At 35.1% G+C, this 19,914-nt stretch overlaps 3 protein-coding genes across 3 annotated transcripts; 2 read left to right on the top strand and 1 right to left on the bottom strand.

Annotated features, from left to right (window-relative positions):
- Positions 1–495: 495 nt before the first annotated feature.
- On the top strand, positions 496–1,296 carry LOC108194338 (protein PHYTOCHROME KINASE SUBSTRATE 3-like). Its single transcript, XM_017361291.2, has one exon. The coding sequence runs from the start codon at positions 496–498 to the stop codon at positions 1,294–1,296; it is 801 nt and encodes a 266-aa protein (XP_017216780.2).
- Positions 1,297–5,052: 3,756 nt separating this feature from the next.
- LOC108193551 (NAP1-related protein 2) lies at positions 5,053–9,251 on the top strand. The gene is made up of 10 exons (XM_017360259.2): positions 5,053–5,342; positions 6,570–6,692; positions 6,827–6,877; positions 7,033–7,104; positions 7,193–7,306; positions 7,391–7,452; positions 8,114–8,174; positions 8,285–8,341; positions 8,432–8,467; positions 8,974–9,251. Exons 1-10 carry the CDS (start codon positions 5,223–5,225, stop codon positions 9,049–9,051), a joined length of 774 nt encoding a protein of 257 aa, XP_017215748.1. The 5' UTR covers positions 5,053–5,222; the 3' UTR covers positions 9,052–9,251.
- A 494-nt stretch (positions 9,252–9,745) lies between these two features.
- On the bottom strand, positions 9,746–14,192 carry LOC108194054 (microtubule-associated protein RP/EB family member 1A). The gene is made up of 8 exons (XM_017360944.2): positions 13,784–14,192; positions 12,124–12,192; positions 11,940–12,026; positions 11,698–11,804; positions 11,462–11,604; positions 11,299–11,375; positions 10,968–11,081; positions 9,746–10,140 (listed from the first exon to the last, which is right to left on the bottom strand). Exons 1-8 carry the CDS (start codon positions 13,889–13,891, stop codon positions 9,994–9,996), a joined length of 852 nt encoding a protein of 283 aa, XP_017216433.1. The 5' UTR covers positions 13,892–14,192; the 3' UTR covers positions 9,746–9,993.
- Positions 14,193–19,914: the final 5,722 nt, after the last annotated feature.

The following is a 19,914-nucleotide window of genomic DNA, read 5'->3' as shown; positions in this document are numbered from 1 at the left end:
TTATTTGAAGATGTCCTAGATGGAGCTTAACTGTAATAGTCGCTTATCTGTTTCAAAGTATAATCTTATAACATGTTTCAATGTTGCAAGTATAAAAGGCGATAAGCTTTAAAGCGGTTATCTGTGGTAGGTTCCATTATTTTTGCTAGATCTGTCCCTTCCATTTGTCTGCTCTAGTTGAACTCTTCTTAGGAAGTAAACATCACCCAAAGCTGATGACAGAACACAACATTCTTTGTAAAAGGCTCGTTATCTACATTGATGTTTATGATTGATGTCTCATAATAAAGCTCCCAACAGTTATCATGCAATAGTCTTCTTCTGAACATAAAAATCTTGTGCTTGCTTGTTGTGTTTGCCACTTCGTTTATTCGCATGTGAAATAAATTGGAAAGTGGCTCAGCTGTTTTATAAAGTTCTAGTTCGCATCAATTGTGACAATTTAATATGATGCTTTATCTTCCAGGCTTTATTCAACCTCTGAATCCCAACTACATGGATGGTGAAGATATATATAGTCATCTACGTGTTGCCTCGTTCTCTTGTTACCTTGATTCTGCAGAAGAAAGTTTTGTGCCCGAGCTCACTGAAGAATTTCCAGTTCCATTTTCTCCTGTAGAGTCTCATAATGACTCAAATGACAAGAATGGAGTTTGCACGAGGTGTTCCACCATTTTGGCTTGTGAAGGGACTTGTCTAGAGAAGCAAGCTGATCGGGGCTTACATGGAATGATTCAGCCTCAACCTGGAAAAAAGAATGCAGAACAATTTTCATTTCCTGTTCTCAACTTGAGGAAAGAAAATCCGAAAGGGAAGAAGCATGTTATTGCAGAAATAGGACTTCAAGGAGCCACACAGAACTCAGTTGGCTCTGGAATGACCAAAAAGGATGATATAGCAGTGAAATTGGCAAGAAAGCTCTCCAGGCTGACATGGGATGCAATTCCAAATACTCAGAGCAGGAGCCTCATACCAGCTTCCTCTGGGAGCAGTTCCTGGTGTGATGACACTGCAAGTGATGATAGTTCAGATTTGTTTGAGATCGAGAACACCCCGAGCACCAGATGTTCCATGTTGTCAAGGCAAGAACCTTCTGCATTAAGCAAGACCCAAAATTCTGCTGATAAGCCATTAACTGTCGAAACGAGCTCCACCAGTAGAACCACCAAGCCAAAAGATTCATGCAAGTTAAGAAGTGGAGCCCTTTGGCTGTTGGGTTGCAAGAGTAGCCATGCAGTTAGAATTGAAGAAAATACTGTCAGAATCAGGGAGAGTGCAAAAGGTGGCAGAAAGTAACTGTCTTTATCTTCCTATTTCAAGCAAGTCCTCTGCTGACTTGCACTATAACAATAAGTCAATAATGAATGGATTTCCAAGCTGAGATCTTCACGAAAACAGTCTCTCTGGACTCTGCTTCCGAGTAATATTCAATCTCTCTTAATTAACTATGTATGTAGCTATAACAATATAAGTCAATAGTGAACGGATTTACAAGCTGAGGTCTTCACGGAGACAATCTCTCAAGTAATATTCAATCTCATTAGTCACGGAAACGCTCTCTCTGTTTTTCGAGTAATATTCAATCTGATTAGTCTTGCATGATCCATTTTCTTACCATTCTGTACTTGCCTTTTTATCCAGATGAAAGTTGAATATGTGTTACTTTTGTCTCATCAAGAATTGAACCTGCATCCCACAAGTGATTAGAGATATAGACCCTCCTAATAAAGTGGCAACCAAGAACATGACCCCTCTTGTCTAACAAGTAACAACACTCTTTTATAAGTTAAATTATTTTATCATGATTCTTCAACTTTTATGGGTCACCCTGTTTTAGGAACATGCAATTTGCTTTAAGAAAGCCAATCTTGCCTTACTTAAAAGCCTACAATTCTCTGTAGTTTAGTTAGGTATGTATCTCATAGCCAGACTCAGCCCTACAAATATCCTGTTACTGTTTCAGGAAGAGAAAAAAAATAGGGATCTTTTTAAAAATACCTATCTGTAAAATTATTTTTTTAAAAATACTACCATCTTTTTCATTGTTTTTAAAAATACCTTTTCATAAATTTTTTTCTTCAAAAATACGATTTGCAACTTTTGCAACCTCATTTGCAACCTTGGGCGGCGCAGCCGTAAAAGTTGCAAATGAGGTTGCAAAAGTTGCAAATGAGGTTGCAAAAGTTGCAAATAAAAATGGAAAGTTGCAACTGTTGCAACTGCAATTGCAACTAGTTCAACTGAAAACTGTAAGTTGCAAAAGTTGCAAATGAGGTTGCAAATGCAGTTGCAACTTTTGCAAATGCAGTTGCAACTTCATTTGCAACCTCAGTTGCAACTAAATGCAACTGAAAACTATATATAGTTGTAAATGAGGTTGCAAAAGTTGCAAATGAGGTTGCAACTGCAGTTGCAACTTTTGAAACTTCATTTGCAACCTCAGTTGCAACTAAATGCAACTGAAAACTGTAAGTAACAACAGATGTATGGTGTGCCCCTGGCGGGGCCATTAGATTACAATAGAATCAACTGAATGCTACCATATGCAACTGAATACAACCATATATGCAATTACAAATCCTGATTTCAAGTTCCAGTTTTCAAATGTCATTTTCGACCTCATTTTCGGAATCGATATATATATATATATATATATATATATATATATACTCCCTTTTTTACCTTGGATTGGTCAAAATATTCAGACTTTCTTACTTTTCGTGGAGGATTAGATCCAGTAACTGGGGGTCTATGGCTGACCGATATCGCACACCATCATTTAGCTATTGCAATTCTTTTCCTGATAGCGGGTCATATGTATAAAACTAACTGGGGCATTGGTCATGGCCTAAAAGATATTTTAGAAGCTCATAAAGGTCCATTTACGGGTCAGGGCCATAAAGGCCTATATGAAATCCTAACAACATCATGGCATGCTCAATTATCTCTTAACCTAGCTATGTTAGGCTCTTTAACCATTATTGTAGCTCACCATATGTATTCTATGCCGCCTTATCCGTATCTAGCTACTGACTATGGTACACAACTGTCATTGTTCACACATCACATGTGGATTGGTGGATCTCTATTTATGATCGCCTCCCATCATAAAATTTGAGAGCAAAGCGTAAGATTTTGTAACTTCCCTTCCCTCTTGTCGTCTATATTAAACAACTTGAGGTAAAGGGAATTAATTTTATTAGGGATAAAATTCCTTAAAAACCATCTTTCATACTTTCCCTTTGTCCCCAAAATTTAAGTGGGTAAGGTCAAGGCCCATTCGACTTAGAGGTTGAGAATGGATAGGTAATATAGCTTTGGATAGGGTTTTCCCATTAAAATAGCCATATGATCAGTCAATAGATAATGATTGGTTATAGGATAGCTATAAGGTCCCACAGCCTGTTAGAGGAAAAGTGTAGCCAGTAGAAGAGGTTTTATGATCAGCAACCATGAAGATAAGCTTAGGTACCAGTGAATCAGGTACCTTAGAGTATTGATAGACCTCCTTTAAGGAGCCTTAGGACAGCAACACGGGTCCAGTTTACCCAAAACAAGTCTAAGGCACGGCAACTCTCCCAGAATTACAGTTGTGCACGGATTCTACCTCCTAAACTTTAGGAACAAGCCATAGAAAGTATTAGCTGAGTGAAGACTATACTGGTTAATGTTAAACGTCCAGATGCATGATAAAAGGATGATAATATGATGAATATCAATGGTATATATATATATATATATATATATATATATATATATATATATATATATATATATATATATATATCGATTCCGAAAATGAGGTCGAAAATGACATTTGAAAACTGGAACTTGAAATCAGGAATTCAGCTGCATATGAAGTTGCAAAAGAGGTTGAAACACGGCTGCGCCGCCTGTAGTTGCAAATGAGGTTGCAAAAGTTGCAAATAGTATTTTTGAAAAAAAAAATTTATGAAAAGGTATTTTTAAAAATAATTCTGGAAGGTAGTATTTTTGAAAACAATAAAAGAAAAGGTAGGTAGTTTTGTAGATTTCCCAAAAAAATATTCTTGTAATTATTATGCTCATGTTCGTCTACAGTACTAAAATGTATCAATTTAATCATAAAAAGTTAAACAAGACAAGAATTAGGACGGAGGAAATATTTTTATTACGTGACAGGACTCGATGTTTATTTTAAAATTCTTATTAAATATAATTTTATATATTATTTTAAATTTTTCCCTTCTAAAAAATGATATAGTGTTTAAATTTTTGTTCGTAAAAAATTTCAAAAATAAATTATAAACTGTCGGCATCAGCCATAAATGCTATCTTATCGAGGAATCTATTTTTAATGTAAAGATGCTTCCCAGGGCTTTAGTTCGTTTGGGCTGTTATGATTTGGGCTTATTATGTGTGGGCTAACCTGGAAATATTTCAAGCTTTCGGCTATTTCAGACTATATGAGTCTATTATTTATAATTTTAATTTTAATGAAAACTGTCACAAGCGTTGACCGGCTCTCATGCAAGAGGCATAATCACAGTACTTCTGCCTTCGCGAGTCGAACGTGTAATAAAAAAATACACGTCCCCTCTTTAACCCCCTCTTTAACCGGCCGAACCAACTCTTGCGCGCCAGATTTAGATGTATGTGGTTCTAATTTTTCGCCCCTAAAATAATAAAATAATGTCTAAGTCTTTAAGTTATACCAATAATAATCTAACATATTGCAACCAAAAAATTCTTCTTATAAAAATTATGTAAAAATAATACTTATTTAAAAATAAATAACAAAATAAAATTAAATAATAATCACTCGACATATATGAAAGAACATTTTAAAACTATTGAATTCCTTTTATTGAGTTATAAACGATATTAACCCAAATTTGATATAGTGGAACGTATTTTCATTTTTCTATCTTCGAAAAATCTGAATTTGTACTTACTGAAGTAATTATAATTTTTTGCAGATTTTTGAAATAAATTCGAAAAATAATTAAATAATATTATTTTAATAAGTCAAATTTTCTGACAATAAAAAAGGGGGCAGTTGGGCTAAAATATAAACAGAAAGTAGATAGTTAGTGGATCGAGTGAGTCTCCCCAAAACCCTAACTCCTTTGTTTTATTATCCCCTTAAAACCCTAAAAACTCTTCATCTTTATATCCACCCCACATCTCTTTTCCTTGAAAACCCACTTAGCATCACTGAATTCAAGCTCAATTCAATCAAAATGGTGGCTGACAAGGGCAAGAAAGTGAAGCTTGGTGATGATGAAATTCCGGAGCATCTTGATGCTGAGCTTGTGCTTTCTATCGAGAAGTTGCAGGAGATCCAAGATGAGCTCGAAAAGGTACAATTTGAGCCGTTCTTGGCAACCCCTTTTGGTTATTTTTCGAGTTTTGGAGTTTTGAAATGATGGTGAAGTTGAGGTGGTGTGTGCTGGACTGCTGGTTGTGGTATGAATTGTGTGCTAGGTTTGTTTGTTGTTTGGTATTTGATTTCATGGGTGGAATTTAATTTTGGGGTATGAAGATTGAATTTGTTATTACTTAATTGCTGTTTTAATGTAATGTTCTGTGATTTATATGTTAATGTTAAAATTCCCTGCTCCAATTTATGATTATAATTAGATACTGTGTTGCATCCTTATTCAAGGAGTTGGGAGTTGTTTAATTGACATATTTAGGTACGAAAGTCAAGTTTGTTTAGAGGGCGGAGTTATTACTTTCTTTTAGTAGCTAGATGATGTTGAGTTATCGAAGTGGCTAAGCAGAGATTAATAATTTGATGTTGGAATATATAATGTGGTGTGGTTTATTTATTGATGTGAATACTTCCCTGCTTCGCTTTATAATTAGATACTATGTTGCTTTGTTATTTGAGATGAGCTCGAATAAGAATATATAGTTGGAATTTTCTTTTGTTTTGCGCTTCATATCCCTTTTGCTTTGTTTCCAAATTTGCTATATATAACATAATTATAATTCATGTAAGAACCTGGGGAATAAAGAGATTTTTGTGTGGTATGTGAATATGATTTTTCGATATCATGTCACTAGGGAAGTTGAAATATATGTTGAACAGCAAGTTATTGTTGATACATCATTTGCCATTGCACACTTTTTTTTTACTACCATCCTACTTTTTTGATACTATATATATTAGTATTTTTTTTTGTAGCATCCCGATTCTCAATTAAATGTTAATTTTCTGACAATGTTGAAAGCTTTGTAGTAAACATTGCTACGAGGATCAAATTTGTTTATAGGCCATAGTGAATACCTTCTTTTCATGCCCAAGTAATCTTGAATGACCAAGATGGCTAGGCATTACCAAACTGCCGTTATATGTAAAATACAATGTTGTGTTATGTATATATTTATTCATGAGAATACTTTGCTCTGCCCCAGATTGATACAAATCTTAACATAGATGTGTCTCTGTCGCATTAAAAGAATGTTTTCCATACTATTTAATTAGTGTGTGAAGCTCAGATGTCAACTTAACTGTACTTCAACTCTGCTGCAATTGGAATATGAACTTTAATGTCGTTGCTATTTTGCTGTCTCCTTTTCAGATCAATGATGAACAGAGTGATAAAGTCTTGGAAATTGAACAGAAGTATAATGAAGTTCGTAAACCCGTCTATGATAAGCGTCATGATGTCATTAAAGGCATTCCTGATTTCTGGCTCACAGCTGTTCGTAAACCTACCCACTCCTTTACCGTTTCCTTATATAAACATGTTATAGAATAAATTACTGTAGTTGTGTTGAATTTCTTTATTATTGACTACAATCTTGCTGTCTAATTTATCTCTTTTCTTTCATGCAGTTTCAGAGTCATCCTACTCTCTGCGATCTTCTGAATGAAGAAGACGAAAAGGTTCAATTTTTTTATTGTCTATCAACCCCTTCCGCAATTATTGGTTTTTTATAATTCTCTCTTGAATTAAGTTGCTTATCTATTCTATTCCCTTCACCGGATGAATTATATTATAAATTGGTAAGATGACTATACTGATTGTTATGTTATCTCAGATCTTCAAATATCTGAGCTCCATTGAAGTAGAAGATTCTAAAGATGTGAAATCGGGCTACTCTATTTCATTCGTGAGTCTCCAATAGCATTATTTCTCTCGACCCTGTTTTCTTTTTCTTACATTATTGATTCATGTGCCTTTTCTCCTCCCTTCATAAGATCTTCAATCCAAATCCCTACTTTGAGAACTCAAAGCTTACGAAGACTTTGACCTTCCTCGATGAGGGATCAACAAAAATTGCTGCTACACCAATTGAGTGGAAAGAGGGAATGGTATGTCTTCCTTTACTTGCACAGATATTTTATCCGACCTCTTATTTTTATTATCAGCAAATTTACTTTTTTTTAATTCTTTAGGGCCTTTCAAATGGAGTTGCTCATGATAAGAACGGGAACAAACGACCTCATGATGATGAAAGGTTAGTATTGCATTCTTGTTTCTTTTGGCACAGCTTATATCATTATATACTAAAAATTCAATGTTTAGAATTTGTCTATGTTACATTGGTTCCTTAGCTTCCTTCGCTTGTTAGAAGCGGTAATACTTGTGATTCTCTAGTCACGTATTGTTGCTGTGCTTAAAACTATGTGACATACTATGAAGATAGTGACTGTTAATACAAAATTTGTTACATTAAGTGTGTACACAATTATTCGCGCTATGCAGTGCTTGCCTTCGACAGGACGACAACAGTAGTTCCTCTTTATTTTGTTCTGGGATTTGAGTATTCTTGTACTAAAAGCTTATTTATATCTAGAACATATCTTATTAGCTTTTTATTGATTGATTGAATTATGAGATTCGAACTTTGTGGCTGGTGCTGTTGCATATATTTTCTTTTGTGTTCCCTTTTAATTTAAGATATTCTATGTGCTTGGTTTTTACTTTAAGTATCTATTTGATATACTCATCTTTTTCAGATCATATCCATGTAATAATTTTGTGTAAAACTGTGCATGCTCATAATTAATCTGTACAAATTTATGAACTCTTTTTCTTGGTTAATTTTTTTTTTAGAATGACCACAAACAGTTACGGGCCCCATTTTAGTTCTAATTCTTCGTGATATGGAAATGCAGCTTCTTTACCTGGTTTAGTGAAACCGAGCACAGAGATAATATGAATGAGGTTCCTGATGAGGTAATAGTGTGCATTGGAGATATTCTTACATAATGAAGTTGATCATCTTTTTTGAAGTAAAACTGTTTTGTTAGTAGTCATTATAAAGATGAAGTTCTTTCTTTCTGCAGATTGCAGATTTAATTAGGGAAGATTTGTGGCCCAATCCTCTGAATTACTTTAACCAAGTAAGTGCTTTAACTTTGTTGCCTTCCGCATTTTTTTTTTTGGGATATGGCAAGCTATATGATTTCACCTAATGCTGTTACTTTTAACAGGAAGCTGATCAAGTAGAGTTTGAAGGTGATGAAGAGGTAAAATACAATTACAAATGCTGTTACGGTTTTTCTCAGTTTTTTTTATCATCACACTATGAAATATAGACAAATATATGGAAGTTTTAGGAAAAGTACAGGTTTAAAACAGAAGTGCTGGATAACTAGTAGTCAGCAGATTTGTACACTGTCAGGAGAGATCGGTTTGTCATTATATATGCATTATAGATTGTTAGTTAAGATCTTTAAAATTGGGTGTATGTCGGGAACATTTTGCGCTGGATGCAAACTTTTCTCTAAATGTGTCTGTCTGTAATGTTGCCTATAATCAAATCTGTGTTTCTTGGTAGTTATTATTGTTTGAAATTAGTATATTGCTAGCACAGACTCTGTTACTTTTGGTGCCGTAAGTTTTTTTTTTTTAATCTTTTCCTAAGCTTCCAGTCAGCTGCTTCAGTTTTCCCCTACAAATAGGTTTCACATATGCTTATTCACTTCTTCTGTCAGTTTGTATATGGCGACTGAATCAATATGTTCTCTGGCAGGAAAATGGCAGTGATGGCTCTGAAGATGACGACGAAGATGGCGACGAAGAGGATGTTGACGAAGATGAAGACAATTAAATCCTGTTCACCTTAATTTAGCTGAAAATTATCTTAGGTTTGCTACTTGGGTAATGGAATGTGTAAAGTGGTACCTAAAGTTGCAGTTATTTGGCTAAAGGGATAGGATTGGAATCAAATACCATGTTTGCTCTTAGCAGAGTTCTTTTAACCGTTTGTCAAATTATTGTTCTTTATCTATAAATACTGTTTTGCTGATACGTGGAAGTGGTTTTTTTAGGTAGAAGTCCTGATTATATGTATGAGAGCAAGTCTAGAAAGAAAACTTTGCCTCCGGCCAGTTTAGGAAAACTTAAAACTCAGCCATTTAATTTGATATTAAACGGTTGAGAATTCGAAATTTTGTTGATCCTTGTTTTCTAAGCCAATTCCTTTGTTTGTGTTGATTTTGGAAGTAGTGCTATTACTGCAATATTTGATTTATATGGTTATGTGAAAAATAGTCTAGAGTCGTAGATGTTTGAAAAAACTCCAAATTTTACCAAACATGACTCTTGCGGAGACTCATTAAAATGGTCAACACCCCAAATTTTAGCAGACATGAGTACATGACTCTTTTTTGTGGAGATTCGTTAAAATGGTCTACCCTCCAAATTTTAGCAGACATGACTCTCCCTTGTGGAGATTCATTAAAATGGTCTACACCATTTTTTGCCATCTCAAATGATTGTTTTTGTAAATTGAGGGGATGATATTGGAAGTAAAACTTCAATTTCACATAGAACAGACCTCGGGGTTTGTTCATTACCTAAAGAAGCATTAAGAGTGTACAAATTGTTACAAATGTCGGTAGGATTTATAATAGATTCTCATCTGATGCGATATGCACCCTCTTTCATTGAATGATTTTCACCTCAGGAACTCGTGAAAATATAGCAAGATAGACTCCTAGATGATGTCAAAGTCAGTCATAATGCTTTACTAGGACCTTGCATTCAAGAACTATGTTTCTTGGGGTAAGTAGTCTTTAACTTTTTCTTCATCACTACCACCTTCAACATCCGAACTTTGCAGGTCTTCTTGAGCTTCTGCAAGTTCAGACTCCTTCGCATCAGAGGCATATAGTATCTTCTTGACTGCCAGCGACATCTGCAACAGTTTAAGCAAGATGACTTAACTGCCTGCAACTCCAGAACTAGGAAAGGCACTAATTCATCTACTAAACCATGTTTACAAAAGCATCCGTTGAGGAGATGTTTTCAGGTTTGTGATTGCATTTAAAAGTTGTGCAAGTTTCATTTTCAACTTAGTATCAATGTTCTGGTGAATATAAAAAGAGAAACGAGACTTTTTGGTTCAAGATTTAATTCAAGAAATTTTTAACTATCACCAGTTTTATATTATAAACAGGAAAATAATGCAATAATCTTTTACAATATAAATAGAATTGGTTTTATATAACCGTCCAAATATATGCCATTAGAATTGTACTTGTTTTGGTGATGGTAACAGTATATATTTTTTATCAAAAAAGATATTTCAACTTCAAGTAAACTATTATGATCAAATACTTCTAAAAGATGGTGGTCAGTTATATGCAACCAAAAATAAAACACCAAACCGAACCAAAAAAAATAATAAAATAACTAAAACTACGAACACGTCAGATATATGCAACCAAAAATAATCAACTGACATATATAAAAATCATTCTAGCAGTTTAAATTTAGCTCCAATACTTTCTTTCGTAGTTATTCTGTCCCTCGATGTTAAAATTTTCTGTGAGATGTGTACCCACAGGCCACATACTAGGCAGAGAAAAGGTTTTTCCTTAGAGATAATACAGCTCATTATAAGGGAACTAAAAACAACAAAAACAAACTTCAACATGACAACAGATCATGCAAACATGGATAATAAAACCATAATGGAAAACAAGGACCTGCATAAGGAGAAAGACCACGACAAGAATTTACCGGAAGATTTTCTACTTCAGGAGTCTGACAAAATACTTCAATATCACGTAATTTTGTGAAATAGAAATCTCTCTCCTTTTCCAAAAGGTCCACAGAAATCTTCAGTTCTGCAATCTGGATGATTTATGAATATAATTACCATTTACGATGGTAAAAAAAAGCAGATAAGAAATCACTGATAAATTCAAAAATGTTTGATTCTTATCAGTTGGTAGGCACCAAGAAGAGAAGAAGGCTTCGATCATATTTAATAAGCTAATATAACGTATATGACCTATTTCTCTGTCAACCTAAAACCCTGTAGTATAACTCAAAATTATTCAACAACTACCTCCTTCATCAAATGCTCTCGCTCGCCAACAAAATTAGTCCCAGTCGTTGGAGAAGTTGCTTTTCCTTGCTTGTGTCCTGGCAGTAAATTCAAAAGTAAGAATTAGAAAAAGAGAATGAATTACAAAGTGCAGCCACCTCAGAAGAACATGATTTGAGCTAACCAGATATTTTATCGGCACCCACTCCATCCCACAAGTCAGAGTTATGTGAGTTGTTTGCTTGTAGTGACTTATAGTTCTTGTTAAAACTTTTTAAACTTTTTTCCTTCCCTAACTTACTTCTGCGCTCAACAGGATTGTAGTTCCTGTATGGCATTTATATATCAATATTAGACCTCTGTTGGAAATATCTTTTTTGAAATTAGTTGGTATCCTATCTTTTGAAGGATGCAATGTACTCATTCATTATGCCACCAGTTACAGAGTCGCAGTAACGCTTTAGCCACTGTAGAAACTCCAGATTATCCAGTGGCCGACCTTTGATTAGTCTGTTCACTTCAACATGCTGTCACATGAAATAGATCATCAATTGGCAGGAACAAAATCTGTTTCAATTAACAATAGACTACAAAGAAATGATAAGTTCAGTGCTCTTTCTTCCTAATATATTTTGTTGAGGACCTGGGGATTATAACTTTACCTTGTCAATTTTAAGTTTGTTGAAAACATCTTGAAGCACCTTGTAGTTTTGGATCATATCATATTCTGACTTCGCGTTAAAGTTCACCTAAAAAACAAGAAGCATAAGTATGCAAGCTCCATTCGAAATGCTGAGTAGCACTAAAATATAGCATACATAAGGAGGAAATCCATTGTGAAAGTACCTTGTGCATTGGAACAACTCCAGGATGGGTCATATCCATCATCTGGCATTGAGCAGCACCTGAGGCAGCCTAGTATAATAGCTCTTGTCAACATAAGAAAATTCGACATTTCACTTGATTTTGTGTGGGGGTGAGGAGAAAATTTTATGCATTTTAGATACCATCACCAGCATGTAAAAAAAATGATTTCATGCAATTGTAAAAGGTATGCATATATTGATCAGGGCCTGTCACTGAGTATAGTAGAACTATTTCCTGAATTTTGTAAGAATAAGATATGGAGAAGCATAAAAAGTTTCTGAGTTGTGACGTAAGATAGCAGAAATTATATAAGAGGAAGTAAACTGCATGTTGCATCCCTATAATTGACAGACATTGACATTAGTATACATACTCGAACAATTAAATCACGCTGCTTCAGTCATGCAATATGGTCGCGCAAGTTTCAAACTAGACGCACTTAGCATTCCTTGACAAGTTTTCAATTAATCTCAAAGTTATGGTCAACTTTGCCCAAGGCATATTGGGAAAATAAGAATAATACCAATTTGAATCCAATTAATTCTGTAAATACTCCATTTCATTTGGAATGTGTTTATATGGAACTTAGTTAAGTTTTTGAAAGCTTATCATAACTTTAATAAAGTTCTAATGGAGTTTCAAATTTGTGATTTGAGTTTGAGTTTTAATGAATAGGTTTTTGTGAAACTATAGAACTTTCATAAGAGTTTTTGCAGAGTTTTATTATATGTTCAATTGAGATTTAGTGGAGTTGGAGCTTTAAGGTAGTTGCATTATGCCCCTATCAAAATTATACATATGCCCCTATCAATATTATCTATAATTTGAATTTGAATGGTGCATCTGTCGGGATTCGAAGTACATGAATTTGAAAGTTACCATAACAAAGTGCATGAGTTTAAGGTTTAAACTATGTACATTACTGTCAATATTTGTGAGTCCTAGAAATATAACATGCACTTTAAGCTAGAATACCACATTCAGGATTGGAAAGATAATTTGTACTTGTGAACATAATTTATTAATGCTATCACTACATGTGTCAACTTACTATATGGGGAACAACAGTAATTAGAAGTGAGTTGTTCTTTCTCTTAATCATAGTAGCATCACTGGTAGCCAAATGTCGAAAATGACTCATAAGTTCTACAATTACAAATAAAATTAAGGATCACAGCTACAAGTACAACTCGGCAGTTGCACCTAAAAATCTTGTCAATGAGCGATTGGTTTCAGTAGAATGTTTGAAAAAGTTTGCAATCATGTCAAATCTAAAGCTAACGAAATATTTAGAATCAAGTAGTGTCCAAGAGGTGACAAAACTGTCTCGAGTCTGGGAAAAGTCTAGAGCTCAATTCTGCTTAAAAATCGAATACATCCATTAAAGCGTTTCTGCCATTGTGACATTCTCAATTTGTACATTACAGCGAACATACTATGGTAACAACCATACACATAGTAGGAATCTTTAGATTTTTTTTTAAAAAAAAAACAACTAAAAGACTAATTTTATCATAAAATGCCCTAAGCACAAGGACACTAAATTGCAACATAATGGGCAGTTATAAATTTTAAATTGAGTAACATGGATCTATAAAACAAGAAATCATCAAGAAAGTCAAGAGATTAAAAAGGGTACCTCCTCAATGCGAGAGAGATTGAGGTGAAGTCTAGTATTGACCCATGAAAGGATCTCATTCCTTCCAACAAAGTAAGCACCGTCCATCATCCCTATATTCATAGCCATAGAGAAATAGAGAGAGAAAGGGAGAGAGAGAGAGAGAGAGAGAGAGAGAGAGAGAGAGAGAGACGGGGAGAGAGGGAGAGAGAGAGAGAGAGAGAGAGACGGGGAGAGAGGGAGAGAGAGAGTGAGCGAGCGAGAGGGAGAGAGAAAGAGAGAGAGTCAGAGAGAGAGGTCTTATGAAAACAGAAAGAGGGGCAGGCCAAGTGAAGTAAAAGTGCAACAGCCGGCAAGTGAATGAATGAAGCAGGGGCTTTGTGTCTCTCTATGTTGAGCTGTTTTGTTTAAAGTTAAAGGCAGAAGCTCTCTGTATCGTGCCACATGTTTAGATGTTAATGTAGGCACGTAATCATCATTAGTACACCATTTCTGGCTGTGAGCCTAATTTAAACATGTCAGTCAGTCAATCAATGGCAGCATAATTTATTTTTTAACGTTTAAAAAGGCGCAACTATACAGGAAAGACAGAGATTCTCATCAAATCTAATTTTTAACGACCAACGGCCAGAAAAACAAGCACGGAAATTACATAGAAATTGGTAATGGGAAGTAGTTAGTTGATATATTAATTTAAAATTTATCAGTTCGATAGATTAATTTTTTTGATCAAATCGAAATATAATCTAAAAATTGATAAGATATTTTTCAATAATAATTTGAATTTTGATTTGATATATGAAATCTGATTAAATTTAAATTTAAAAAAATAATTTAAATTTGAATTAGAATATGATATCCGAACTATTCCGACTCGTTTTATACGTCTATGCTCGAAAAATTCATCTACTATTGACTCATCGAGTCCATATGCAAGTTGGATATTCCAGGGCCACGCTTTGTCATGTAGTCCTCAGCTTTTTCAGCATTTTTCTTGCTTTTGTCATGATTGTCAATCTGTCATACATGCTTAATCATCGTCCTATTTCGTCTTACTAAAATATTTCAGAATAATTATTATTATTGTGATTGTAAGAAAATAATTTATTTTTTCTAATCCTACCAATATTTATTATTTATTATTTAGAGTTAATATAAGTAATATTTGAGATAACATAAATAATATTATATAAATTTGACTTTCCCTCTCCGAAATTGTAGAAGGAAGTTTAATATAATTAATATTTGAGATAACATAAATAATATTATATGAAATTTATTTTAAAAATTATAGAGGCCGGTGAGTGCCACCGGTAATTCCTAACACTGAATTTTCTAGTATAATTGCTTTTAGACAACTATAAAAAAATAGTACAATGTAAAATCAATAATAAATATAATTAAAATAATTTTAGAATAATCAGAGAGTCTGCTCATTTACGAATGATCAGAATTACGGTGAACGGTGTTGAACTTTATTTAAATTTTGATTCGTAAGTAAAATTTGAATATATATTATGTTTTGGTTTTATAATTATAATATAAATTACTAATTAGTCTTAACCTCATGCGAAGCACATACAAATATAATGTAAAAAAATATGATATTTATAATTTAATTTTAACATGATTTTATTATTTTGTTTTCTTTTTGGTGCAACTTTATTATTTTGTTGATATTGTTGGATTTCATTGTTTTCTCACATTGGGCAATTTTATAACAATATATTAAAATTTTATTTAATATATCATATGAACTGATTAATATATTTTTCTATTAAAGTATAACATTTATAAAAAAAATTATAATATAAGCAATAAATATTATTGTTATCTATATATAAATAATTTTCTAATATTCATATACGAAATTATTAGACCTTAGCAAGCTTGAAAGTTGAAAGTAGTAGTTGCTTGCGACGACCATACTAGTCAGTCTTCTATATGAAAAGTAGTGGCAAGACAAGGTCAAGATGACACTTAAAACTTGTCATTGTCACATTCACTCTAATTACATCAATTCATGGTAGAAAAACTACATAAACTTAAGGAGCTCTTTGATCCAAATCAACCCAAATCAAATTCACAGATATGAACTCAATGAAAACAAACCTTCTCCATCGACAATCCTCACCGGAATTCCCCAAAAAGAACACCGAAAAGCCCTACATCCTCTCTTTAATAGTCTTGCTCATTCTCATAGTCGCTGGAATACTCACCGTCACTACTGTATTAATCATTGACGAGTCCAGTCCGAGCACTAGTTACGCATTTGTCGCGCCCACTCCCACCCGCTCCATTCGAGCCGTATGCTCTTTCACGCCATACAAACGTTTGTGCCGATATACCATATCATCATCCGTCTTTAATAACAAATCTCGGGATGAACGAGAACAGGACACTCGTCTCTCCCCGGAAAACATAATTGTCCACTCATACCAACTCGGTGTCAAGCAACTAGTCCATCTCTCTTCGCTTCATAACATCTCGGAGTCAGCATCAGTGTTGCGTGAATGTCAAGTCTTGTTGAAAAAAGAGGTACCTGGACTCAACGTCTCAGCAGCCTTAGCGAACAATTTTTACTCATTAAGACTCGAACTCGAAGAAAATGTAGCGCGATTCAACAGGATGGAGAGACATCAACAGGCCTGTTTGGATAAACTCGACGCGACTGCAGAATCACGGGTGACCGAGATGATTAAATTGAATGTACGCAAAATGAGAAGATACACTAGGAACACCAGAGCCATTTTGCTAAACATCGACTCCATTCTCGACGAAATCTATGGCGCTCCCTCCTTTAGTGTTGATCAGTATTCGTACTACAGCTACTATTTTGATGGCCTGAGCTACGAGTATATGATTGTTTGTGTTTCACAGTATACTTTCTTGATGGCGTTGCTTATTCTCATGTTGAAACTGTATTGATAAAAAACTTTAACAGTTAGTACTATTATCCGATAAATTGTCTGAGATGAAGGCGATGTATTCACACCACAGATATATAATCCAAAATTTTCATATTCTATCGATCATTATTTGATATTATCGACACAATTTACAATTAAACTTATTTATCAATTGGTACGTCACAACCGAAAGCAGATGGCGACAACCATGACTTGCAGAATATCGCGTAGTCTGAATATTAAATTTCAAATGCGCAATATAAAAAGAGTACGTCCACACATCAAGTCTCAGATCGAGTTGCTTCCGATGGATTCGACGAAAACAAACCTCCTGGAGAAAGAAGCCTCGGCGGAATTTCCAAAGACGAACACCGGGAAGCTCTGCATCCTGTCTCTGGTAATTTTACTCTCTCTGGTGATCGCGGGAGTGCTGTTCATAACTACTGTAATTAATCTCCGCGACACTCCTAATCCAAACGTCGACATGATTCAATTTATAGACCTCACTCCCGTACTCGTACCCACACCCGTCCAATCCATCCGAGCCGTCTGTTCTTTTGTAATATACAAACGGTTGTGCCACAACACCCTGGCCTCTTCCATCTCCACCAATATATCCGGTGACAATCCTCCGCCAGAAGATATTATTTTTCGTTTCTTCCAACTTGCGGTCAATCAGCTCATCCGTCTCGCGGATGTCTCAAAAGACGACTACAAGTTAGAAGAGTGCCAATTGTTGTTGAACAAGGAATTGAATGTACTCAACAACTCAATAGCAACTTCTCAGAACCTCGACGCCTTCAGACACGAAGTCAACGAATACTTGGATCGGTTCAAGAGGATGAAGGCAAATCAGCAGTCCTGTTTGGATAAGTTACAGGAGAGTGGATCAACAGCGATTCAAGTCGTTGGCTCGAACGTGAGAATAATGAGAAGAGTGATGAGTAACAGCAGAGCGGTTCTGTTAAACATCGATCCGATTATCAATAAAATGTATGGCTCATTCCCCAGCTCAGTACAAATAATCGATCATAACCCGATCCGCTCGTATGCTTTCTTCTTTCGAGGCGTGGGCTATGACTACATGATTGTCTTTCTTTTGCAATACGTGTTCTTACTTTGTATACTTGTTCTGATGTTAAAATTGTAGTCCTCAGATTCATCTGGTTTGGTGAAATTCTAATAATGCAATAGGCCAGAAAGAGATTTTAAATATTTTCGACTTGCAAGTAGGCGTTTCCAAATAATGCAGACATATTGTTGTTAGTCAAGAAGACCCGAAAGAACGGAACCTTCCATTACAGTTGACTTGGATTACGCAGGCTAGATAAAAATGCACAAACTGATTATAATCTTATATATCCGTAAATCAAACTAGAGAATATGGATTCCCTGAAAACAAACCTCCTGCAACAACAAGTTCCAAAGAAGAACAGCCAAAAGCCCTACATTCTGTCTTCAATATTCGTACTCACTCTAATAGTTGCCGGAATACTCACTGTCACCACGGTCATAGTCATCCGGCAGGCCAGTCCAGGCAGTATCGACATATATGTTGACCCCGCGCCATCTAAGTCCATCCAAATCATCTGTTCTTTTGCACCATACAAACACCTCTGCCGCTCCGCCCTATTATCTTTTGTCTCCACCAATAGTACCTCTGATGATAACCTCGAATCTCAACCCTCTCCACTAAATATGATCTTCTACTCGTTCCAAGTCAGCGTCATCCAGCTGACTCATCTCGCTTCGTTCCATAACATTTCCAAGCCAAACGACGTTGCAGAGCCCGTCTTGCTCGAGTGCCAAGTATTGTTTAACAAGGATTTGGCTGGCCTCAACAACTCGGTGTCCTCCTCCAGGAATTTTTACTATTTTACGAAGATTGAAAGGGACGAATATGTGGAGGTATTCAACAAAACGGAGACTAATCAACAATCCTGTTTGGATAGATTGGAGGAGAGTACTAATGGATCAACGGTGATTGATGAAATTCGATTCAATGTGGAGAAAACGAGACGATACATGAGCAACACCCGAGCTATTCTAGTGAAATTCGAACCCATTTTGGATAGCATATATGGTAATTTCCCATCAGCCGATACTGCTGATTATTATAGCTTTTATTTCGATGGGCTGAGCTATGAGTATATGGTTATCTTTGTTCCGCAGTATGTGTTCTTGATCTTGCTCTTTATTTTGATGCTAAAACAGTACTGATTTAGAAGCTACAATTCCGTCATCATGTTGTAAGTTGTGACATACACTACTAGAATTAGTGCCTACGACATCGGTGCTTAGACATCGGTTGGTCAGACGACCGATGTTAACATCATTAAACACATCAGTATTTTTTTAAACGATGTTACTGTGAAATTTAGACATCGGTTGAGAAAATAACCAATGTCAATAGTTATTTTCAAAAAATGAGAATCGTGAAGTAGACATCGGTTCAAGGCATAACCGATGTAGATATCTGACCGTTATTAAATCATATTTTTAAAAAATTAAAAAACAACAGCTTATTACTTTTGCCCCGTTTATTTCCCTCACTTAACAAAAATCAAAACCCGCCCCTCTTTTCCCTCCCGACACTTTAACCAAATACCTCCTCCCTCCCGAAATATTCCATCTCCCTCCTCCATCCCGACACATCTCCCTCTCCCTCCTCCCTCCCTACACTTCTCACCTCTCACTCCCCCACTCTGTCGCCTCGCTGTCACCTCCGCATCTCTCACATTTCACTGGTGTCTCTCACATCTTCGTCGTATCAAATTAGGGTTTCAATTTAACCCCAAATTGGTGCTTCGAGAATCACCTAATTTCTCAACCTGAAGCACCTAATTTCTCTCTAATTAGGTTTATTTCGATTAAGTTTTGTTTTCACTAATTTTTGGGTTTTTCATTTTTGAACAGATCTGGAGGTTTGAAGGCTTGAAGAAGTTTTACTGAACTTGAAGAGTTTACACTGAACTGGAAGAGGTTTGTCTTATTTTGTTTGTGTATAGCTCTGTTATAAGCTTTTGTTCAGTGCATATCAAACCTGAGGTTATAGAAGATGTATCTTCCTAAGTTGAAACCTACTTTTCGAGGGTCTTTGTAATTTAAATTGTATTTGTTTTGTGGAAATTGGATATTATAAAAGATTATGTTTGTGTATCTATAATTGTAAGGACCTGAGTTTGGTTATACATGTTGTTTTATATGGTGATTTAATTTGATTGGATTTTGTTTAAGATTGAT

This window comes from Daucus carota, chromosome 7 (assembly GCF_001625215.2).
Source record: "Daucus carota subsp. sativus chromosome 7, DH1 v3.0, whole genome shotgun sequence".
NCBI classification, from domain to species: domain Eukaryota; kingdom Viridiplantae; phylum Streptophyta; class Magnoliopsida; order Apiales; family Apiaceae; genus Daucus; species Daucus carota.
Note: the sequence above shows the minus strand (reverse complement) of the source record. Positions and strands in the feature narration are given on the sequence as shown.

Excerpts from the sequence above, each read along its gene's own strand:
- LOC108193551 (XM_017360259.2), top strand. The coding sequence starts at position 5,223 with ATGGTGGCTGACAAGGGCAAGAAAGTGAAGCTTGGTGATGATGAAATT. Across the intron at positions 6,878-7,032 it reads TGAATGAAGAAGACGAAAAG|ATCTTCAAATATCTGAGCTC; the intron begins GTTCAATTTTTT and ends ATGTTATCTCAG. Across the intron at positions 8,175-8,284 it reads TGAATGAGGTTCCTGATGAG|ATTGCAGATTTAATTAGGGA; the intron begins GTAATAGTGTGC and ends TTCTTTCTGCAG.
- LOC108194338 (XM_017361291.2), top strand. The coding sequence starts at position 496 with ATGGATGGTGAAGATATATATAGTCATCTACGTGTTGCCTCGTTCTCT.
- LOC108194054 (XM_017360944.2), bottom strand. The coding sequence starts at position 13,891 with ATGGCTATGAATATAGGGATGATGGACGGTGCTTACTTTGTTGGAAGG. Across the intron at positions 12,027-12,123 it reads GAGTTGTTCCAATGCACAAG|GTGAACTTTAACGCGAAGTC; the intron begins GTACTTTCACAA and ends CTTGTTTTTTAG. Across the intron at positions 10,141-10,967 it reads CTGAAGTAGAAAATCTTCCG|ATGTCGCTGGCAGTCAAGAA; the intron begins GTAAATTCTTGT and ends AAACTGTTGCAG.